Genomic DNA, 25,136 nt, shown 5'->3' with positions numbered 1-25,136 from the left:
ATAGCAGCTAATTTATGGGCTGATTTTTAGTATTTTCTGTCGCTAACCATGAATAAATTAGCCTAATAATTGGTAATTATCAATTTTTATTCCCATAGGTTCAGTGATTATTTATGAGCTTGGTCAAGCATATGCCATTATTAAACATTGTTTAAATATTAAATGTTGTGAAAAATTCTGATCATTTGCTTTTACTCTGTGCTTTTGAAGTATATCTAAAGCAATGAATCAGTTGAACTCCAGGCCTGTGAGACTCCTTGATAAGCTTGGCTAGCAAGGCTGGGCCCAGGGTGGGGAGCACTCAGCTGGGTGTGAGACTGTCTCATTCCAGCTTTGAGAACCTGAGAAGAAGGCCACCATTTCTTCCGCCCTTTAAGCATTCATGCAAATTGCTTTTTCTCTCATTCTTGCCATGACTTTATGTTTTAATCACTATAACTACATGCCTTTTTCTCTTCCATAGGAACCGTATTAATTTTGAACATCAGATTACCCATTCTTCTGCCCACACGATACATCCTCAAAAACAGTACATGACTGCTTGTAAACAAATCCATATTTATAGGCAAACGTTTTTCGGTGTTTGCCCCCCATAGCTAGTGAGTTTCCTTGATAAGAATGTCATTTTAATAAATACTCTAATACTCCTATTAAGCAGTTACCTTGGTTTGAACCATCTCAGGCGTATATTCTTCATCCCAGGGTGGTTTGATGAAAAAAAATAGACAAGTGTGACCATTCAGCATGGGTAGATCTCCTACAGAAAGCCAAAAGCTGATACCTCAGTGGTAAGGAGACACAGTTTGATGAAAAAAATAGACAAGTGTGACCATTCAGCATGGGTAGATCTCCTACAGAAAGCCAAAAGCTGATACCTCAGTGGTAAGGGGACATACTGTCCCGACCTCCACGGCCATAGAGCACAGTGGAGCAGCAAGGAGAGTTTGTCACTTTAAAAATGATAATAAAAAGTAATAAAAAATAAAAATAAAAATAAAAATAAAAATGATAATAAGGCGGATCCCTGGGTGGCTCAGTGGTTTTGTGACTGCCTTTGACTCAGGGCGTGATCCTGGAGTCCCGGGATCAAGTCTCACGTCGGGCTCCCTGCATGGAGCCTGCTTCTCCCTCTGCCTGTGTCTCTGCACCCCTCTCTTTCTCTCTCATGAATAAATAAATAAAATATTTTAAAAAATGATAATAGGGTGACAGATGGTGTAAGTGCTGAAAAGTGAAATTACAGACTACTGCGAAACAGCATAACAGGGTCACCTAATTCCAGTCGGGGGGCAAGTAGGGCCTTTTTGTGGAAAGGAAATTTCAGCAGAGAATGGAGAGGTGATCCAGGGTTCATCGGGTGAAGAGCAGGAGCAGAGGGCGTGGGGACGTCTTAAGGGAGAAGAGAGCATCCCTCCCGGAGGCGGCAAGGGGGCCGGCATGGGGAGGGCGTCATGGGCACGAAGGGACCTGCAGTGGATGCACAGGGGCTGCAGGCAGGAGCGAGTCTGAATTCCGTTTTAGATGCGGTAGGAGGCAGATCTGGAGCTGGGAGCTGGCACCTCCGTGAAACTCGGTGGCAGCGCGGAGTGGGCTGGTGACAGTGACGATGGCAGGGAATCAGGACTTGGGAGATGCTATTTCGGAGGTGGGGACGACTGGGGGCGCCCAGTGGCGGGGCGGGCGAGGGCTGGGCGAGCAACCCAGATGCCTTCTGGCAAGGTTCAGTTTAGACACGTGAGGCCCTCACAGGGGTGTCTCAGGTTTGGGGCTGAATAACCAACCTGTGTATCAAGAGAAGCACAGTCGATCCGATGCGCTCATCGGCTCCTAAAAAGAGGCCTGCAAACCCCACCCCACCCTGTCCCGAGAGTAGATGCCTAATGCATCTTCCCAGTCCAGCAGCGGGAGGATGGATGCTTTTGCCTCTGGAGTGGTCAGCAAAGCATATGCCTGTATTAGGACAGAATTTTCAAGGGAATTTTAAAAAAGAAACCAGATTGGGATCCCTGGGTGGCTCAGCGGTTGAGCGTCTGCCTTTGGCCCAGGGTGTGATCCTGGAGACCCGGGATCGAGTCCCACATCGGGCTCCCTGCATGGAGCCTGTTTCTCCCTCTGCCTGTGTCTCTGCCTCTCTCTGTGTGTCTCTCATGAATAAATAAATAAAATCTTTAAAAAAAAAAAAAAGAAAGAAACCAGATTTCCCTGGTATGTTATTTCCTCGTGGTCTACACCCTGCAGTACTCTGGGTATTTGTCATCTCTGTGAGCAAAGTGGCCTGCCCGGGTCCCTCACTACATGGAAAGAAAAATCTGTGTGACCTTGTATCTAAAGTGAAATATTGGGGTTCCCGGTGGCTCAGTTGGTTAAGCATCCATCTTCGGCTGGCGTCATGATCCCGGGGTCCTGAGATTGAGCCCCACGTGAGACTCCCTGCTCAGTGGGGAGCCTGCTTCTCCCTCTCCCACAACCCCTACTTGTGATCTCTCTTTCTCTTTCTAATAAATAAGTAAATAAAATATTTTTTTGAAAACAAAGTGAAATATTGGTGTTTAAGTAGGAATTCCTCTTTGGTAATTTTTAAGTGCTATTTTTTTTTCATGAGTTGATTTTGCAAATGTGCTAGTTTTGATTATTTTTAGGGTATGCTTCCACTGCTTCCGCCCCCTTTTATAAGGGCTGTAGCCAAAAAAAGGCCAGTGGCAAGATAGAAACAACAGATTTAGAGCTTGAATTCTTTCTTTCCCTTTACACCAAAGGCCAAAACAAAACCTACATTTTTAGAAGGGTGAAGCAAAATTTTTTTTCCCTGCATGGCCCAAAGACCTTTATATATCATACCTTTCTAAATAATGGAATATATAGTAAACACCTGTGCCTATTCAAGGGAACTTTTGTATTCTTATGACATCTGCATAGCTTTTGTAAGAGGATAACTTACCTTTACTTTGCCCTTTCCTCCTTAAATTTGTTTCCTTTCAAGAAATATTTAGTAAGCTTCGACCATGTGCGAGACATTTTTCTGGGGAACCACAAATGAACACAGACAGATACATTTGCCATCGTGGAGAGATGGAAATCTATTCTACCGGAGAGAGAATGGACAATAAAGTAAACATGTGTTGTGTTAAACAGTGATCTACATGGTGAAGGAAAATAAAGCAGGGGAGGAGGGGGAGTGAGAAAGCCCCTGTAGGTGGGTGGCAGGAGGGAATTCAATTTTAGACTGTGGGGTCAGAAGAGATTTCGCTTAGAAGGAAAATGTGCATAGAGGCTTAAATATCATTTTAAATATCCTCTCTTCACAAGCTCAGTTTCTGAAATGGCAATCTATAGTGATTGTGATATGTTTACATCCTCTGACAAATGCTTGCTAAATTATTTCGACCGTTACTTTCTTCCGCCCTGAGAAGGTGTGGATAAGTTGAATAGAAGCACAACCTGAATTTCGACAATTTATATCACTGTCTGCCAAGGCTGCTGCTGTCAATGAGAAATCATTCTCAATTCACCCACGATTCCATATTACCCTCTGAATTTTTGCAAATGGACTATGCCTCTCTTGAGGCAAAGTTTCCATTTCTTCCTGTATTAATGGCAAGTGGAGGTTATGTTCCTATCTCCACTCAGCAGCATATATCTGTCCCAAAGAGCCACCGGCCTTGTCTCGGTATTGGAGAGAGAACAATGTGAAGTGCGTCTCTGAGAAAAATTGGAATGTGTTTCAGGGTTTTTTTTAAACTGATTTTTTCTGACCCATCAGGTCAGAGAGCTTTCAGTTTCATTGTTCCATTAATTACCATGGTCAGTTATTTCTTTGTCAGAATCCAGTAGGTATTTAGCTATTTTTATTTTTTATTTTAGGGTATACAGTACAATAACTTAAGAATATTTTATTATCTTGGTTTCAGCTCAGGTCCTGATCTCGGAGTCCTGGGTTTCAGGCCCGCGTCGGGCTCCGCACTCAATGCAGAGTCTGCTTGGGTTTCTCTCTCCCTCTTCCTCTACTCCTCTTAGCCCTGTCTTCTCTCTCGCATGCTCTCTCTCTCAAATAAATAATCTTTTTAAAAAATAAAAAAAATAAATTATCAGAATATCATCTGCTATTAACTACTATTAACAGTAAGCCCTGGATCTTCATGCCTGTGTAATTTACCTGGATCGATCTTTTCATGGCATAACTTGGTTTTTTAAAATCAGTTTAATGTATCTACTATATGTGGATCAAAGTATGTATTAATTCAGGTTAACTGGTACCATAAAAATTAACACAAAAAGGTTAATAACATAAGAAGATATTGGTAAGAAAGAGATGCATGGCTAGAGCCATAATGTGGCTGAAATCTGAAAAGAAAACAAAGAACAGCAGCTAAAACTGTAAGCAGGATTGTGAAGGAAAATGATATAACCAGTTTCAATATAATTTTAGCAATAATAACAACCGTGTGCCAGGTTCTCAGAAAGCCTTTTATATTTAAAACAGTAATTAGGAGTGCCTTGGTGGCTCCATCGGTTGTGTCCAACTCTGGATCTTAGCTCAGGTCTTAATCTCAGGGTTGGGAGTTCAAGCCCTGCGCTGGGCTCCGCACTGGGCATGGAGCCTACATAAAAATAAAATAAAATACAATAAGATAGTATTTATACTATGAGTCTGTCACTAGTTTTAATAACTCAATGACTAGTATGTTGGCTAGGGTAACCGTTATTAAGGGACAGAGCAAGAATAGGATACAAACTTAGAGTTGTTAATTAAGTTACTTCCTTCTTTTTTATAAAGAACAAAGTTCATAGAGAAGACAGCTCCAGATAACTAGAATGAAGTACAACTATCCAAAGATTCCTAAGAAAAGTTTTATATTTGGATTGGTTTAGATGGGAAAAGGTTCATTTTTATCGTTATCACCTGAAATCCAAGAATCCTCAGTTGAATGTGTGTGTGTATGACTCTATGAATAACTCACAAGTCCTAGGAAATCTAGTCAGGTTAAACTATTGTGAGCCAAAAGTTTGAGAAAACCCTGTAATAAATCGCTTACTAATATCTAAGTAGGGGAAATTGGAAGTATTTTAGTGAAACATACTTATGATTTCCAAGTGAAATGTTGTTTGTAAATACAAAATTTTGAAATAAAGTGAAATAGTATACTTTAAAATATACCTAGTTTTTCTAATATCAAAACACTTTGGATAGTCTTTATTCTGAAATTTTCCATAGAAAACAATTGAATGTCATCAGAGATAACATTTTTTGGAAGTTTTTCTGCCTTTAGAATTTACAGTGAAACACATTGTGTGTAAGCTAATGATTAAGTCAACAACATTTATAAATACTTGCTCTGGGACAAGTCGTATTTTCACTAGAGATAAAAGTAGACACTTTTTACATAAAATGACCGATGCTATGATTGAGTGAAGTCAGGATATGGTGAGAGCGTATAGGAGAGGCAGTTGACCCAGATTGGAATCACTGTGATGATTTTTTTTCAAGATAGCTTTGTTCATGTAGGGTGACCGTATGACTTGTCATCCAAACCAAAACATGTTTGAGGGTGAAAGAGGACTCTACTTATAATTATAGGAGATGATGGGTATGATGTGAGCATAGCAGGAGGGATGGCCTCTTTTATTCCATCCCTCACATTTTAGGTGTGGAGATCTTGTATATGTCTGTAAATGCATACATGTCCATATGTTGCTCTCTTATTCAGGAAAACTGACTTAATCCACAAATCTGGCAGGGACTTGTCTGTGCTACTTCTGTTTTTTCCATCTGAAAAGCCCTGAAGATAATGTAAAGTGCTTAAATTAAATGTTTTTACATTATCTTTCAATCACATTGTATGGATTAGAGGTTGGGTGGGTAAAGACAGAACCAATTACTGATCACTGTAAGCAAGTTGATTAGCTGTTTCTTTGACTGTTTTGATGTGAGACAGTGAAAATGACACTAGTTTAGTTTTAGAAGTGTTACACCATTGCACAGGGAAATGCCATGGAGGCCTGCATGTTTGTTGAGAGATGCTTTTGCTTGGTTTGCAGGACCAGTGGTTTTGGCGAGTGAGAAACAACAGGGTGATGGATGGATACCCCATGCAAATTACTTACTTCTGGCGGGGCTTGCCTCCTAGTATCGATGCAGTTTATGAAAACAGTGATGGGAATTTTGTCTTCTTTAAAGGTAAGGAATGTTTCCCATGTCTTGCTCTGTTGTATTTTGGTCATTTTGTTCAGGGCCCTATAGCACACATAGAGATGAAGAAGTGAAACCTGTGGAGTGAAGTTAGGTAGCTAATTCATCTTATGAAATGAACTGCATACGTTGACCAGAAATTTAAATGAAAAGAAAAAAAAAGAGAAAAAAGAAATATAAATGAGGTAAAATCATTGATAATGTTTAACTCTGTAATTTATGTTTTCTTATATGGCGTTCTCATATGTGAGTCAAATTTAGAAGGCATTTGAGTGAATTTTTTACAGTTGGCTTAAAATACCAAAAGAAATGAATTGATTAATTAGTAAAAAGCCAATTTTTCCATTACCTAAAGATTTTTGGGTTGTCTTCTTTTTTTTTAATAGAGTATTTGCAGTTACTTGCTCTTTTTATATGAAATCTATTTTGCTTCTTATATTCAACTACAATATAATCTCTTAAGCTTTACTTGATTCAGTTAGTTCCCAGTAAACTAAGAAATTGCTCATAAAGACAAGGAAAACTCATGAGTAGAAAAAAATTCACCCAATTAATTTCACCCAATAAAATGTATTGCTTGTTATTTACCCAAGTGACAAGTTTTAATTGCACAAATACTAACTGCCTGGCATACGAAAGTAAGGTTACCTGGTAAACTGAACTTAGTTGGGGCACCTGGGTGGCTCAGTCGACTAAGTGGCTTACTTCCACTCAGGTCATGATCTCGGGGTCCTGGAGCCTCGTGTTGGGTTCCATGATCAGCGGGGAGTCTGCTTCTCCCTCTCCTTCTGTCCCTTCCCCTGTTCATGCTTTCTCTCTCTCTCTCTCTCTCTCTCAAATAAATAAATAATATTAAAAAAAATTAACTTAGGTGCCTGGTAATCCATCCTCAAAGCTTGCTTCAAAATGGTAAGTCATAAGTCTGTGGGGGAAACACAGGGAAAGAGATTGAGTTGGACGGTTGACAGAATTGTGAGGAGAAGATATATGACAGCGCTACCCTACAATCCAGCAATTGGTATCTACCCAAAGGATACAAAAATACTGATTGGAAGGGGCACATGCACCCTGATGTTTATAGCGGCATTATCAACAATAGCCAAATTATGGAAATGACCAGAATGTCCATCAACTGGTGGATGGATAAAGAAGAGGTGTGTATGTGAGGGGGGTGTATGTATCTATATAGATATACATATAACGGAATATCACTCTGCCATAAAAAAGAATGAAATCTTGCCATTTGCAATGAAATGGATGGAACTAGAATGTGTTCTGCTAAGTGAAATCAGTCAGTCAGTCAGAGAAAAACAAATTTAAGACACAAATCAGATGAACGTAGGAGATGAGGAAAAAAAAAAGATGAGGGAAGCAAAAAAGAAGGAAAAGGAATACTATAGTATTCCCCGCATCCTAAACCAGGGATTGACTCTTAACAATAGAGAATAAACTGAGAGTTGATGGAGGGAGGGAGGTGGAGGACGGTGTAAATGGGTGATGGGCATTAAGGAGGGTATTTGTTGTGATGACCACTGGGTATTGTATGTAAGCGATGAATCACTAAATTCTCCTGAAATCAATATTATGCTCTATGGTAACTAACGGGATTTAAATAAAAACTTAAGCAAACAAAAAAAGATATCTGAGATGAAACTGTGGAGAACTAGAGCGCAGAACGTATCGATTAACTGACTGATTGATTGATGATTGAATTAGCCAAGAGCCTGAAGGGCTGAAAAGAAGTTTAAACAGGGATAGAAACAGATGGAAAGAAGGGGGGGATCTTAACACCCTTAAAGAGCAGTTGTTCCCAGGATCAAACTAGATGAGTTGATGAGGATGATAAAAGCACAGAGTATGGGAAACACTTGGGATATTTTAAGTGAGGCACAAACTATCCATATAAAATGAAAGTGTAGGGCAGACTGGGTGGCTCAGCGGTTTAGCACCTGCCTTGGGCCCAGGGTGTGATCCTGGAGACCCGGGATCGAGTCCCACGTCGGGCTCCCTGCATGGAGCCTGCTTCTCCCTCTGCCTGTGTCTCTGCCTCTCTCTCTCTCTGTGTCTCTCTCATAAATAAATAAATAAAATCTTTAAAAAAAGAAAGTGTATACGTGGGATTTCTTTACAGATTGTTCCTGGAGAAAATAGGATACATTCGTTTTAAGCACATGGGGACTGTGAGTGGTGCGGCCAGTTGGGGCGCTTCTTGGCCACAAGAACTGGGCAAGTCACTGAATTCTCTGTGTCTCAGTTTCTCCATCTGGAAAACGGGCTCCGTATCACTGCCCATCTCAGGATTAGCTTGAGGCCTGAAGTAACCACCAGGTGTGACGTGCTTGGCACAGACCCGTTTTCGTAAAGCTCTGCTGTGGCGGGTCCGGGTAGGGCCACCGGCCTCCTGCCGCCCACAGCGAGCTCACTATACCCCTGGGGACAAAGAAGGGACACGGTGCGAGGGACCTGGAGGCTGTTAGGGGCCTGCGTGGGAAGGAAAGGACTCCCCTGCGCTCTCCTGTGAGCCCGTGAGCAGCAGCAGCAGCAGCAGGAACACAGGAAGAATCTGGCCCAGGCGGCCGCGGCCTTGGTCTTGGCCTTGGCCTTGGCCTTGGCCTTGGCCTTGGCTTGGCCTCGGCCTCGGCCTCACAGAAGGCGCCCCGGGCCCCCCAAGCAGCGCCCCTCCGCGTTGCTCCATGGCCAGCCAAGAGGCCACCTCGTCAGAAGGTCCCTGTGCCCAGCCTCTGTCACGGGCCGCCTTCCAGCTTGCGCGTGGAAGCCACAGCCTGCGACGCAACGCAGGGCGAAATCTGAAATCACCTGCAGGATCCGAGTGCAAGAGGCGCCAGAGAGCTGCCCGTGTCTTCGGGCACACGACGGTATCCTCAGTTCTCAGAAGTGCTGGTGCATCACGGTGCTTGACGATCATCTGAATAAAGATCATGTGCATGGGGGCGCCTGGGTGCCTCAGCTGGTTAAGCGTCGGCCTTGGGCTCAGGTCGTGACCTCGGGGTCCTGGGATCGAGCCCCATGTCAGGCTCCCTCTCCCCCGGCCTGCTGCTCCCCTTGCTTGTGCTCTCTCTTTCTCTCTGTCAAATAAATAAAATATTTAAAAAGAATAACAATAATAATTATTACATGCTGAAGTATGATTTGGCTCCATATGGTGTTTCCTCTGTTACGATGCTAAGGAATAGGAATGACTTTTTTCTTGTCACATAATGATTTAACTTCTAGAATGTTGTGCTTGTCAGTGGCCTCTTCTGACCTACTGCCAGTATCAGGAAATGTCTAATATTAAAAGTCTTGTCACTCCAAGACCCTGCAGTGGTGCTTCCTTCCTCCACTTTTCCCTCCGCAGTTCTTTCAACTAAACCTCCTTCAGGCCCAGCCATGAATATGCAGCTCCCCTCTTCCAAATACTGTTGCTTCTCCAGAGGGAGCCAGGAGCTCCAGGTCAACCCAACGAGACCACCCCCATTCGCTAGTGTCCGCCTTACCCCCGGCAGGAGAGTGAAGAGCCCCAGAACGCTGGACTTCAGTTAATGCACCACTCTCTTCACCACCGTCACCACAACAATCACAATCAAAATGACCATCTCAGCTTGCCACCATCTCGTTGTGTGACCTTCATCACCTCAAAAAATGCAGCTTTTCTGAGGAATCAGATCATCCCTCATCCCAAGACCGTCCTCCTCATTTTGCTCTTTGGGCCATGAGGCAGGTCTAAAGCTCACCTCTAGCATCCGATTTCTCTCCCTCTTCTAATTCTCTGCCTACCATCTGGAAACTATACATTTCACTTATTTATTGCTTTTCTGGATCCTTCCTACTAGGATATCACGTCCAGGGCAAGATCTTCTCTCCCTCACTCTTTTGCTTTTATGCTGATGTATTCCCTGTATCTTAAACCAGGCATTGACAGACTTTTTCAGTAATGACCAAATAGCAAATATTTTTAGGCTTTGCAGCCCATACTTCTCTATTACATATCCTATTTTTTTAACTTTTAAAAATGTGAGGACTCTTCTTAGACCATGGGCTGTACAAAAATAGGCATTGGTCATAGTTTGCTGACCTCTGTTTTAAACAATACCTGGAATATAGTAAACACTGAACAAAGATTTATGGAATGAATGAAGAAGAAAATTCAAGTGCTAATCTGTATCCATGTGCACAGCCCTGCAAAAGTTCGTCCCAGGCTGTCCTGGCCACACTAGCTCATTACCGCTGATGGATTTAAGCATTATTCTTCTTCTGGTTGCTCTTGTCTTTGGACTTTTTAACCTTCATTTCCTTTCTCTTTGTGTTTCCCTTCGTTCTCTTTATGCTTTTTATGTTTTTTTTCTCTTCTTCTAATCTATACTACACAATAGTACTTATACTTAACCAGCTTTGCCTTTTATTCACCCTTTTGAGCTAAAATCCATGTTGGGATTTAAATTTATTTAGTCATGCATCTCCTAAATGTGCTCACACACATTTAGGCTTATTTTCATCATGCCTAAGAATTTGAAGGTATGGATTTCAATACAAGTAAAAATGAGTGTTTAGTTATAAAGTCTACAGACTACCTTCGTAATATAAAGATAAGCATAATATGTTATATGCAAATGGATCTTCATAAATATCTTAAAAATGGGAAGCCATAGATCCAATTAAAACTTCATATTTTGGTGTAATTTATATGCTTTAAAACTTTGGGCAAAACTATATGTGTGCATATATGTCAAATGCAGTGGGAGTTGTCAGCACATAAATTATAAAAACATGAAAATGTAAGCGACTTGTCCTCTATAAATGTGACCAGTTCTATATTCTTAACAGAATCTTATTGCTTTTCGATATGTTAGAGTGTAGTATATCAAAATATACTGATGTGTCCTCTGCTTCCCGCCAGATGTAATAATAGGGATCAGATTTATCCTCCCACCTAAACCCACCAACAACTGGATAAAGTATATAAAACAATGATTTTCATGCCACTGGACAGCAAGAAACAGAGGATAGTAAACCTGTAAGTCAGGAAACAAAGAGAAATAAGCTTGGAAAGTGTCCCAATTTCCTGTTTTGGTAGTTTCCAGGCTGTGGAAGGGGGTAGGAGAATCCAGGTGGTGTTCAGAAGACTGTCTCTGTTGAGGGGAACAGAGCTGAGAGTCAGGAGATAACAAAGTGGCTGCAGTGCCCAGAGGCAAGCAGCGCAGAGAAGAGAGCTGCATGGAGTGCAGACACCGCAATTAGCAGAGGAACCCCCTGAAGTGCAGGAGAAAGAATTGGTCAGCATATGTATGTAGGTTAACTACCAAAGTGCAGATTAGGGATCGTTTAATAGGATAAAAGAGAACAGTTCCTGACACTCACACAGCACTAATAGTACTTACTCCCACCAGCCACCTCTCTGTGGCCATTGGCTGGAATACTGAGAAGGGTCTTACCTCAGGAGTGGGGAAAACGATTATCTTAGAATGAGCACTGTAACAGTCCTAGGACAAAGCTCAAGAATATTTATAAGGATACAAAAGTATTCCCCCAGTGAGGTAAAAGTCACAGCATCTGGCCTCTCCCATAAGATGAGGAACAGACAAGGATGTCCCATTTCAATTTTATTCATTATTGTACTGGATATTTCATGTAGCAGAATAAGGCAAGATATAGACTAAATAAAATTATATTCACAGACAAGATGACTGTCTGTGTTGAAAATCAGATGCAGTCAACCAGTTACCTCTAATGGACAAGTGAATTTAGCAAAGCTGTAGCGTATGAGACCATTATATAAAGAGCAATTGTATCTCTGTATATTTTCGAGAACTGTGATGGGTCTGCGATTTTACCCTCTTTGCAAGCTAACATGTTAGCCTGCCTCACTTTCAGGGATGTTGGTAGAAACACAAGATTCCTGAGTCAGAGAATAAGACAGAGACAAAGGCAGTAGCTAGAGTATAGCCATTTATATGAGCCCCCTGAGCCCCTGATTCTCAAAGGTGATGTGAAGAGGACCAGGCGACACCTGTACATGTAATCAGTTGCATTGCAGGAAGGAACCACAAGCTTAGAGAACCTAAAGATTTCATGATGAGCAGTACACTTGTTTAAACTTTATCCCAAAGGGAGACCTTTTCTTCATTATACTGGACAATAAATACATCTTTACTTTGCTATGGAGGAGACACAGTCTATCCCCCAAGATTGTGGCTATACAAATACCTTTCAAAATATAGTCCAGGACAAAGGCAGCCATTGCCTTTGCTCACCAGACCTGCTGAAGACTGGTGGAGAATTGCCTTCCATCACATAGCAGCAAAGGATAGTCAAGAATTGAAAATTAAAAAAAAAAAAAAAAACAATAGCATCAAAAACTATTAAATATTTAGAGATCAATCCAAAAGATACATGAATGACCTCTACACTAAAAAACACAAAATTTTGCTAAATTAAGTAAAGAAGACAAATAAATGAACAAATATGTCTCATTAATGAGTTGGAAGACTCAATATTATTACAACCCTCACCAAATTCATCTATACATTTGAGCGCAATCCCAATCAAAATCCCCACAAGGCTTTTTGTGGCAATTGTCAGACTGGTTATCAAATTCATGTGCAAATGCAAAAGACCTAGAATAGACAAAACTATTTCTAAAACTCTAATAACTTCAAGTCTTATTTTAAAGCTACGATAATGAAGACAGTGTGGCATTGTCTTATTTTTCTTAAAAAATCAGTGTAACAGAGTACAGAGTCCAGAAACAGACTAAAAAACAGATGGACAAGTAATTTTGACAAAGGTACAAAGGAAATTCAGTGGAGAAAAGATAATCTTTTCAACAAATTATGCTGAAACCATGGGATATCCATATGCAAAAAACTAAACTCTGATCCAAACTTTGTACCATATACAGAAATTAACTCTAAATGGTCCTAACCTAAGTAGGAGTTATAACTATAAAACAACTAGAAAAAAATAGGAGACAAATATATGTGACTTTGGTTTAGGCAAATTGTCTTATATATATGGAGCCAAAATCAAAATCCATAAAAGAAAAATTGATGAATAGGATTTTATCAAAATTAAAACTTTCTGCTCTTTTTTTAAGGTTTTATTTATTTATTAATGAGAGATACAGAGAGAGAGAGGCAGAGAGAGAAGCAGGCTCCATTCAGGGAGCCCGACATGGGACTCGATCCCGGGTCTCCAGGATCACGCCCTGGGCTGAAGGCAGGCGCCAAACCGCTGAGCCACCCAGGTGTCCCACTTTCTGCTCTTTAAAGATACTTTAAATAAAAAGATTGCTATAGACTAGGTGTCTGCAAACCATATATATGATGAAGGGTTTGTGTCCAAAAGATACAAAGAACTTTTAAAACTGAAAAAGAAAACAAGCAATTCAATAAAAATGAGCAAAGGACCTAAACAAACTTTACCAGGGATGATATATCGGTGGCAAATAACCACAGAAAAAAAGATGCTTACCAGTATTAATCATTAGGGAAATGTGAATTAAAACCACAGTGAGAGGGGTGCCTGGGTGGCTTAGTCAGTTAAGCGTCCAACTCTTGGTTTTGATTCAGGTCATGATGTCGGGTTTGTGGGACTGAGCACCCCATGGAGCTTTTTGATCAGTGTGGAGTCTGCTTGAGATTCTCTCCCTCTCCCTCCCCTGACCCCCCCCTTCAAGTAAATAAATAAAATCTTTAAAAAAAAGAAAAAAAGCACACCCATACAATGAGATACTACTGCATACTTATTAGAATGGCTAAAATTAAAAACCCTGACCGTGCCAAGTGTTGGCAATTCCTTTAAAAGTTAAATACATAGTTATTGTAGGATCCAGCCATTGCACTCTCAGGTATTTTCCCAAGACAAATGAGACCAAATGTCCAAAGACATCTATGCAAATATTCAAAACAGATGTATTTGTGATCACCCCAAATCAGAAGTAATTCTAATATACTCAACTAGTAAATGGATAATCAAGCTGGTGGGTATCCATATAATGAAACCCTACCAAGCAATAAAAAGGATGAATTACTAATTTACACTACAATGTGGATGAAGCTCAAAGTAATTGTGTTTGGTAAGAGAATTTGGACAAAAAAGAGTACTGATATTAAACTCTAGAAAATGCAAAGTGATCTATAGTGACAGAAAGTTACCTGAGGGCAGTTGAGAACTGAGCAGGAAGGAATGCAAAGCAGCATGAGAAAACTTTTAGGGTGATCAATATATTCATTATTTTGCTATATTGATATTTTGACAGTACATATGTGAAAACTTCACAAATGATATACTGAACTAGGTGCCATGTATTCCATGCCAATGGTACCTCAGTACAGCTTTACTAAAAAAAAACAGCTTTACCAAGCACATAAGTTTATGTTGGAATAGCTTAAGTAACTATTGCATAGATTTAATATACTAGTGAATGTGAGTAGTAAAATTTGCCTCCTGCATTGTTCTACAGCATGTTAATTATGAGCATCCAAATTAATACTATGTTGGTTTCAGTCCCTTACTGAATTCAGGAATAATTAAGCAGAGTGTCCCCTTAGAGCAGAGATGCCCTCATTCCCAGCAACCTCTCTTCTTGGTTACATTTCTAGTATCATGGAGAATAGTAAAATGTGAAGTTAACTAAATCTTAATAGAGAATGAATCCACTTACTGAAGATCTATCTAAAACATTATGTAATTTCAATTTAATCTCAGGATTTACTGCTTACAATGATTATAACATATTTCCTATTAAGTATATTGGAATGACTGTGTAAAATAGGTGGGTGCCCTCCTTTGAAATAATTTCATCATTGTTATTTTATATTGCATATCTATGTTATTTTTACTCTCTAATTTCCCTGCTCTTACTTTTGTCCATTTTTTAGTTATGGTTTACTATGTTATCACGTATTTTTCCTTTAAGAGCCTTCAGATTTTTGTGTAATGAAAGAAGGTGTAAGTAAGTAGATAAATGTTTTAAGGAATTTTTTCGTTCTACCTCACATATGTGTACGTGTATGTATTGTTTTTAAGAAACCAGTATATAATACCTCCTTTTACTCATCAAGGTGCTACTCAGTGTAGCTGCTTATACTTGAATGTGAGGCCTGTGTACCAGCCACGCAATTTCAGCTAGTCAGCTAACTTAACATCACTCAGGTAAATCAAATATAATAGAGTAACATTTTGTGAGCACAATCAACCCAGATGTTTATATTCTCAATTACCAGTCATGTTCAGGTTGAATGGTTATGAGATAATAATATCAAAAATCTATGTTGAGAATTGAGTTGGTGCAATTCTCTCGAGAACTGAAAATAATTTTTAAAATGAAGCTTCCAGTGTTGTCAAAACCAGTAACAGTCAAAGTCAAGTAGTTGAGAAGTCTCAAAATTCATATTGTTGCTATCACTTAATAACTTTAAGCAGTCCTTATCGTGCTATTTGACAGTTTCATTTCAAGAGGCAAAATCATTTATGGAATTGGAAGCAAAATATCTAGTGTGTAAAAGAGCAGGGCCATAGAGTTTAGGAATAAGAAGGCATACAGAAGATGTCTCTCAAAAAAGAACTGTCTAAAATATGTGGCATTGGAAAATGGCAAAGAAAATAAGTGTTAAAAAATTATTTATGTGACTCGGCATTACTCCTTTATTTCAAATACTCCTGTAAACCAGCAGTCTCTTTTTCCTGCTTGCAAATCTTCATTCTTGAAAGGTTTAAGGAGTGCTAATGAAGTTCATTTGAGGTAGAAATATACCGTTTTTTACATGGTGCAATGGATAACCTAAAAGATCTTTTACTATAAATAGAGGAATGCAGTGATAACTTAATTCCCTATAGGAGCTAATGGAAAATTTATGCCTGAAAAGCTACAGTAGGTTAAGGAATCTACATTCAATGGCCCTGATACAGACACAAATAGATTCATAGCATGTGAATTGTGCTATTGTCTTGAATTATAAATTTCAGAAAATTTTAGCATTAGTGTTTATATTATATAGTGACAGGAAGTAATCATCTAAGCCAAGGGGTCAAACATATGATTTTTGAAAATCTCCCTTGATAAATTTACCTCCACTTGTTTATAGCCATTCCAAAAGTCTATGGTATGTTTTTATTATAGCTACTTTTATTCATATTTTAAACTATAGTATGTTCCCATCAGTAAAACTTGTGTCTAATTTTTTTCTCATTTTCCAAAATTTTTATCATATCCTTTTATTTATCATGTCAGGTTTGAGTTCCCTGGGAAGCAAACACAGATAAAGTTATGAGGAGAGAAGTAAGCTTCTGGAAGGCAAACAGGGACAAGGCAAGACTGGCCTGGAAAGCCATGGACTGTGCTGTAGATATGACAGGGTCTTAGCAAACCAAATAAGGAGCTCCAGAGCAAAGACTACCTGTCAGAGGAATCTCATGTAGGGCAGAAATGACCAGGATCTAGGATGTGGTGTGCTCAGTATTGGCTGGATGATGCCCAGGAAGAGCATGGGTTTGGCCCATCCCAAAGCACTTACCTGGTTTCTTGGCCCAATTCTCAGATCCAAAGGCATTCGTTGATAGATAGGCCAGTTCTTTCTTGAAGAGAAGTCTAGTAAGCTGCCAAGTCAACAGCTGCCACATTTGTGGAAGTATTCAAAACTCTCTGCTTACTAGGTGATGTTGTAGAACGTGGCAAAATAAATGCTGGTAAGAGTCATACGACCTCCATAGTTGGGCATTTGTTCAAATCTCTTGAGTAACCAGCCTATAAACAATATTAGAACTTAATTCAAATAATTGGCACTAACATAGATCAGTGTACTTAATCATTTATTATTGATATCATTTATTTGAATTGGTATCAAGCAAATTTGAACAATCAAATATTAGATTATATAAAAATAACAAGCACCATTTATTGGGTATCATGATCCAGGTATAGTATGGATATTCTACTTTTTTTTTTTAATTTTTTTTTAAAATTTTTATTTATTTATGATAGTCACAGAGAGAAAGAGAGAGAGGCAGAGACACAGGCAGAGGGAGAAGCAGGCTCCATGCACCGGAAGCCCGATGTGGGATTCGATCCCGGGTCTCCAGGATCGCGCCCTGGGCCAAAGGCAGGCGCCAAACGGCTGCGCCACCCAGGGATCCCGGATATTCTACGTTTAATCTCTCATTATTTCCAGAACTCTGAATGAGGGGGTTAGTGTCTTATGTTACAAAATAGGAAAGGAATATTCAGATTTAGTTACTTTCCCAAGAGCTCACAGCTAGCATTTGGCAGAGCCATCACTCCTTAGTTCGATCTGCTCTCAAGGCTGTTGAATGTTCCACTAAACCACAGAATCTACTACAGAAAATATTAATTCTTTATTAATTTTTTTAAATCCATGAAATGTTCTCTAGGAATAAATATATCAATGTTGAACAATAGTTAGCCCAATAAACAATAGTTATTGGATAATCTAAGTGCAAAAAAAAATAATCTAAGGGCAGCCTTCTTTTATATGAAGAATATCCAGTCTTCAAGGAACTAATGTTCAAATCTTTAATGTAAAGGACACCAAGCAAATACTTTTGGCTTTATGGATCATATGGTTTTCAATCAAAACTACTAAACTCTGTCACTGTGGGGTGAAAGCAGACTAGACCATATGTAATGAATAGATGTGACTGCATTCTGATAAAATTTTATTTACAAAAACAGGCAGCAAGCTGGCAGCCCTAGTTTACAAACCCGTGTTGTAATAAAAGATACAAAATATAAATGTGTGAGTAGAGTTTTGTGGCCCCTAAAAGACAAAAATATAGTTGATTTTTTAATGGCCCCTAAAAGACAAAAATATAGTTGATTTTTTAAGTTAATAAATTATAAAGGGTATCTGATTACTGAGGACACAATGTACAAGGCATGAGCAGAATACAGTGGATTAATTAATAAACACTTCCAATAATAAATGTGGAATGATTACTTGATAAAGCAAGAGGAAGCAGAAAACCCTCAGCAATTCTGAAAGCCAGACAGAGTGTAAACGTGTTCTATTGAGAGAGTCAATTTGGAATAGCAAGTTGAGCATCGAATTAAAAATACCTGGACTGTAGTACAAAGATACTAGCAATTGATTGTGTGCTCTTAAGCACATCACTTCTTTGGCCTGTAAAATCAATGTGTTGGGCTGGATTCTCAACCATATTTCTCTTTTTTCTCCCCCCACGTAAACCTTTTGTTATAATAAATAAGACATATTCATGGCTTAGGTTTTAAATCACATTTACAGATGAGGAACACTTCTAGGCCCAAACAGGTTAGCGGTGAAGCGACTACTGCTGGGAGGAATGCACGGCCCCCATGCACTTTAAGCCTAAGAGCAAAGACTTCATGTCAGAGATCACCGTACACATCCCCTCTAGGCTCAAGAACTGGAAGACTGGAGGAGGAGCAGAGACTTGGTGAAGCTCCTGTGACCACCATCTGATACCCTCACCTTCACACTACAGAAGCCAACGAAAGTTGTGCTAAGAAGCTAAGAAGGAACTTTCCTGATTATATGAAGTGAAACTTTCTCTCTATTGTTAACAATTAGGATAAGGGCATTAGCTACACAGAGTATCCACTGACAAATACAGACTATGAGAACAGGGAAGAGTTGATACCTCGTTTCACACAGATATCTCATTTCTTCAAATGTCAGAAACTTCCACACCACAGCAGGAGAGCAGTGGATGAACTCAGCCATATTTCTGATCTAGTATATCTGAGCAATGCAGTGCACTCCCATCAACAACTGTGGGCAAGTCCAAGGGTGTTAGAAAAGCATGTATGAGTGTTAGCTTGATAAAAATTTTAAAAAGTCATTAGACAATACAGTTTTCCTTGTAGGAATAAGCATACAATTTAAAAATTCTTCAAGGGATTATCTGCTTAGTGCCTATTTCCTCTGCTGCTCCATCAGCTTTACAGGAGCAAGAATCTGTGTGTTTTTTTCACTGGTATCCACAGCTCCTAGCTCAGTGACTGGCTAAAAGAGGCTCTTAATAACACACACTGGATGGATGGATGGATGGATGGATGGATGGATGGATGGATGGATCTATGGATCTCATTGATGACTTACTGGAATAGATGGTCTGTAAATTCGTCTCCAACTGTAAATATTCTTTGAGGTTATTCTTTTTATTTATAAAGCTTCTCTGTCTTTAACTCGGACTTGTTGATATTTTCCTCTGCACATTGCCAAGTACAATGTCAGTAAGGACCAGTTCTTTCCACTTGCTCCAGAATATGTGAACCTCATAGGAAATCCAATAAATGCCTTCATTCTGCCAAAGAGGCAATATTTTCCTTGAGAACCAGACCATCTGATGGTAAGGTAGTTAAAAATCTATCCCTCCAATGTTAAAAAAATAAAGAGTTGTATATGAATCTCATACTTAGTCAAGACTCTTAACAAGAGAAACAAAGTTCATCTTTGTCCATGTGAAAATCTCATCAAGATACAAAAGGAATTGCCTAATTGTATTAATTGGGTGTTTGTTAGAAAACACCTGAAGAGAGAAAAAAAAAAAAAGAAAACACCTGAAGAATTAAATGTATAACTCATAATCATTGTTGAGTTATTTTCTTGAATTCTAAGCCACAAAAACTCAGCAGGCAAGGTGTTGTTTTTCTTAATTTTTTTGTGTATAACTGCTGGGATCTCATCATGTAACCCTATAGGAAATGTTTGCTGATGAGTTGTCTGTTTTGCTTTGTTTTTTGAAGGGAATATAAGTGCATTAAAAACAAACAAAAATCCCCTGCTGTAGGTTCCTAGTGGGGAAAAAATGATAGGTGAATGCTAATCTTCTATATCAAGGCCTTAATTATTAAAAGAGAGGCTCTTTGTTTCTCCTTTTTATTGACTGAAAATTCTTGACCTACAGCATAGGGAAGTTCTTCTGAAACACATTTTTTTAAAGTTTTTTTTTTCTTCTTTTTTTTTTTAATAACAAGAATTTCCTGGAAGAACTGTAACTCTTTTTCTTTTTTTACACATTATTCCCTTTGGAGACACCCTGGAAAATATAAACTAGGGTTCTGTGAACATTCTCTCATGTCGGTGCAGCATGAGTATCCATGAGCTTATCACTGGACAAGGCCTGGAAAAACTATGAAGAAGTTTTCATGGGTAGGTTAGATATAAGGAACTACAAACAGGTATTCTAAAGCATACTAGAATGTTCCTGCTTAAGAGGTAACCAACTGAGGTTAGCTGATGACAGGTTTACTCAAAATAACTAGCATGGAAAGCACTGGAACCATATTATCCTTTCCTAATTAAAACTGAGATGAAAGGAGAGAATGCAGCATAAAACAGGACTTTCTTTTTTATTGTATTGTTTTAAGACTTTCTATTTTAAATGCCACAGAGATATGACTAAAATATAGAGCAAGCTGGGAAACAGCTGTCTGGATTTTCCATCTCACTAACTCTGGCAAGGAAGTGATCTGGGCCCTTGGGGTGTTTTTTTCTTTTTTTTTTTTCTTTTTCTTTATAAAATATTCAAATTAAACAATGGCTCAGGATAGGGGTATATTTTTATGATAGCATCTCCCAACACACAGTTAAATATAATTACTTAAATGGCCCTCCAACACAATCTTGGGACTTGCCTTTTTATTTTCTCAGGCTAGTTAGTGGTCAGAAATCTCATTTTTTCCTGCTCTATTAATAAGGTTCAAGACTAAGGCCCACAATATTATTTGTGTAGCCTTTTCATTTTTGTTTTGACTATATTTGGTTATTCATGTAATATTAAACATAGATCTTTGAATTAATAACCATTTATTAGGCACCTACTGCTTTCCAGGCATTATCTATAAGGTACTGCAGGAAAATGGTGTCAGACACAGTGTTTTTTTCCTCAAGTTGCTCACAGCTTAGAATAGGTAGCGGGCTTGTGATCCATTAAAGTACTAAGTTCTGTGTACTAAAAGTGTATAAGTAATATGATAAAGGAGAAGACTGCATACTCTGGCAATGTAAGAGGCCCACCTTATTCAGATGGGAACTGCTTTCCAGAGAAATGATGTTAAGCTAAGTTTTGAAAGAGCCCTACCCATTTTCCAGAAATGGAAATAAATGGGATATAGATAAAATAAGAGACTCCTATTTAAAAGAACCTTGAGATGACATATAGATGAGTTTGGGTTTTATGCCAGGTGCAGTGGTAAACCACTGAAAAATTCAACCAAAAGGGAGATAAAATCAGGTACACATTTTGGAGAAATCACTTTAATGACCTTGTGGGAGACATATAAAAGTGGTCTGAAGGCAGGAAGATAGAAAGGAGGTTATTGAAATAATACAAGCTAGAAAACAAAATTATTGCTCTTAAAGCACATGAATGGAAGACAGCACTGCGCGCTGGCTAAAAGCCAGGATTTTGAGTAGCAGACTTGGGCTCCATCACATCTAATACCTTGTGTGATGTTTGGATGGCCAAAAATTTATACTGGACAGTCTTACTCAGTTAAAAGAAAAATAAACCCAACCAGATTAATTGAGTTTAGGGGTGGGCGTGTGACAGGAAGTCATTCAAGAACTGACTACACTTGCCATCTCTCGAATTAGGCCTTCTGGTCTCTCTTCTGTAGCTTTGCTCTTTGCATCCACTCCATTCTCTTTTCCCTTTCAGTTGCTCTCTCTGGTTATTCAATTTATACATCCTCATAATGTCTGCTTGCCTATGGCCATCATGACTTCTCCAGCCTCATACTATATAATGAATCATCCTTTCCCCTTGCTTAGTGGGAATGTCTCTCAATATTCCCTGGGTCACATTCCCAAGAAAGAAGAATGAATGGCTCTGTTCATCTCTTCTCTTCTGCCTAAACTATAATCCAGAACTCTGCAGAATTTTGACTGGCTCGAGGCTTGGATGGTAATATATGGAGAAGACATGGAAAATGGTGGGACCAACTTCAGAGCTTGTGAACAAGACAATTACCTTTAGACAGGATAATTGAAAAGTTGACCTGTATCGGCGGCAATAAGAATGGACCGCAGGGAAGAGGTTCAAGGAAAAGTTTAGAAATCAAAGCAGCTGAATGTAATGACCCATCCTTATGAAAAATAATAAACAGGGAGGTTTCAGATATGACACCTTGAGTAATTAGCATGCCATCTACAGAGATAGAGAAAACAAGAAGAAAGGCCCTTTGATGAATTCAGATTTGGACCTGTGGGTCAACTTTATAGAAAATCCCAGTAGGAAGCTACCTATACCATTTGGCTCTCAAGAGCTATTTGGCCCTGTGTGACCACTCTGATTTTTTGGCTTCTAAGTTTTTCTTTTATTTCAGTCTCCTTCCCTCTTTCGTCTACATCCTTTGCATTTGCCTAACTCATCCCTCTTCCCTTATGTGATCTCTTTGAAGACCATATATTTCTAGAAGCCCAGTTCTGGTTCCTCTTTATCTTCTCTATATATTCTTCCCTGGGTAATTTCTTCAAATTAGTAAATACCATATTTATGCTTGTGACTTACAGATTGTTACCTTCAAACTCACATACCCACTTGCTCACGTGATGTCATTTCCATATCTCACTGACATCTCATACTCTAGATTCAAACCCTCTACAGCCCATACACAATGGAGTCTTCTTTGGCTCATTTTAGATCACTCTTATTCTCTCACTTACAAAAGTCAGAACTTGGGAATTATCTTTGATGTGTCATTTTTTAATTCCCCACAGCTAACCCAAAAGCAATGTCTATCAATTCCATCTCCAAAATGTGTCATGACTTCATTTTCTTCTTTCCATCACTGTTGGTGTCACTGCTGTCACCTTATTACAGGTTATTAGCAAAGACCTTTTTAATATAAGTATTCAGTGACTTTCTGTTTCATTTAGAATAAAGTTTAAATTTTGACAAAGACCACATGATCCTTACCTCCATTCTTACTGCATTCCTACAACATTGTATTCTATCACTCTTCTCATTAGGACATTTGTCCTTGGTGTTTCCACCCCTTCAAACCATTTTCACTGTTCTGGCTTCTTTGAATCATGTAAGTACAACTCACATGTCACCTGAATAAAGGGAACTTTCCTGTGTCCAATACAAGCAACCACCCTACCAAATCCCATCATTTTCAGGTTTTATATCTATCTATCTATCTATCTATCTATCTATCTAGATAGATAGATAGATATAGAGAGAGTCTTTACAGTATAGTATAGTATCTTTACTATATATATATATATATATATATATATATATATATATATATAGTATCTATATAGTACTTTTTTCTCTGAAATTATCTTTGTTTAAGGTCAGTTTTCCCATATGCCTTCACCAGAATTTAAGGTATTCACCAGAATTTAAGAGACAGAGATGTTATCTTTCTTGTTCACTGCTACATCTCCAGTGCCTAAAATAGTGCCTAATAAGTCTACTAAGTAAGTTGTTGATGAATGATTCAATTAATTAATTCCTGCAAAAGACCATTGACAGGTCTTCTCATTTCCATTCTTTTCTTTATAGTCCACTTTCCACAAAACACACACAAAAAATCATGTTTTGAAAATATAGAACAGATCACATCCTTCCACTAATTTAATCTCTCTGATGGTTTCTCAGTACCCTCCAAATAAGACTGAAACCCCCATATACATTTTCAGTACCACTGCCTTGTTCATTACACTCCACTGATCTTTTCATTTGTCATCTTACAGAACTCATTTGCTTGGCATACTGTTCCTGACACTCTTTGCATAGCTATCATCTTCTTCTCTTTCTTTAAATTTTGGTTTAAATGTTATTTCTTCAGAGAGACTTTCCTCATCTCCTTACTTTAAAGGAGACCCCTTAGGATTTCTTTTTTCTCAACCCCTGATGTCTTTCCTTTGTTGCATTCAGTAGTTTTTCAGTTACTACAATTATATTTTTGTATATTTGGTTTTGTCTGTCTAATCCACTAGAATGCAGGATGATCAGTGTAGTGATCAGGTCTGTCTTGTTGTATTTAGTATCCTTGGTACCTAACATGATAGTTGGGACACTGAAGATATTTAATAAATTTTTTTTTAATGGTATCAAATGGTTGTAGAAGCTCTTGAAGTAAATAAAATTACTCCTGTAACAAACTAGAGACACCTAACTAAATCTAGACTGAAGGCATGATTTTTTTTTTTTTTTTTGCTTTGTGTTGTGTTGTTTTAGGCCAAAATATGGTGTGTTTTTTTTGTTTTGTTTTGTTTTGTTTTTGTTTTTGTTTTTTTACTTAAGGTGTAACATGAATGCTTTACCCTTACTTCCTATCTCCTGATTTAGAATAAGAAGAGAGGAGGTCGAGACCAAAGCTCTAGGAAGTGTCAACATTTACAAACTGAGGGGGGAAATAAAGCCCAGAATGGAGCCCAGAGAAAAAAAGACTCCTCCACCCCCAAAAATGGTTTTCTAGCAGCTTATAGAGAAGACCTTTAAGTAGGCAACTGTGTCAATAGATAAGGATGGAGAATTATTTCCTTGAAAGGCATTGCTGACATCAGAACAAAAGTTTTCGGTGGAAAGTAGGTGTTACATCAATTTCAGTGGAGTGAGAAATGTTTATAGATTATTTGAGAGGCATACCAGAGAGGGGAGTGGTGGGCCCAGTCTGCCAGAGGCATAGGACATGAGGAAGTGTGTTGTCTGTAGATAATTTCAAAACAGCAATAAAACTAAAGTTTGTCTTCTTTTTTAATATTGGCATGCTCCCACAATTCCCAACAGGATTAGGGTTAAAATCTCCTCCCCTTAGGTTACCATTCTTATTAAAGAGAGGGATAGTATAACCACTAAAAGAGGGCATAGGGTCAAAGGAGGATAACTTTGTAACACTAAAGGAACTTGTGAATGTTTATAATAATAGGAAAGGATCAGCCTAGAGGATGTGTTTCAATAGAGTAGAGGTTGTAATCAATAAAGCAATCTG

General features: G+C 38.7%; 1 protein-coding gene and 1 long non-coding RNA gene across 11 annotated transcripts in view; one reads left to right on the top strand and one right to left on the bottom strand.

The window, feature by feature from the left end:
* Positions 1-25,136, top strand: part of MMP16 (matrix metallopeptidase 16) — a 304,449-nt gene that overhangs the window by 239,122 nt on the left and 40,191 nt on the right. For both annotated transcript variants that reach the window (XM_038579701.1, XM_038579700.1), the window contains exon 7: positions 6,037-6,175. In XM_038579701.1, coding sequence (XP_038435629.1) covers positions 6,037-6,175 — 139 coding nt within the window. The remainder of the gene's footprint in view (positions 1-6,036; positions 6,176-25,136) is intronic.
* LOC111093250 overlaps positions 3,021-25,136 on the bottom strand; it is an 80,036-nt gene continuing 57,920 nt past the window's right edge. For 4 of the 9 annotated variants that reach the window (XR_005381197.1, XR_005381196.1, XR_005381203.1 and 1 more), the window contains 5 exons: positions 16,702-16,931; positions 9,005-9,273; positions 6,836-7,109; positions 6,103-6,232; positions 4,000-4,057 (listed from right to left, as the gene is read on the bottom strand). This is a non-coding gene — a long non-coding RNA (uncharacterized LOC111093250). Of the gene's footprint in view, positions 3,083-3,999; positions 4,058-4,537; positions 4,599-6,102; positions 6,265-6,835; positions 7,110-9,004; positions 9,274-16,701; positions 16,932-25,136 lie in introns of those variants that run through there. The other 5 variants (XR_005381204.1, XR_005381199.1, XR_005381198.1 and 2 more) reach the window with 5 other exon arrangements.

This window comes from Canis lupus, chromosome 29 (assembly GCF_011100685.1).
Source record: "Canis lupus familiaris isolate Mischka breed German Shepherd chromosome 29, alternate assembly UU_Cfam_GSD_1.0, whole genome shotgun sequence".
Lineage (NCBI taxonomy): Eukaryota > Metazoa > Chordata > Mammalia > Carnivora > Canidae > Canis > Canis lupus.
This window is presented reverse-complemented; position numbering and strand designations above follow the sequence as displayed.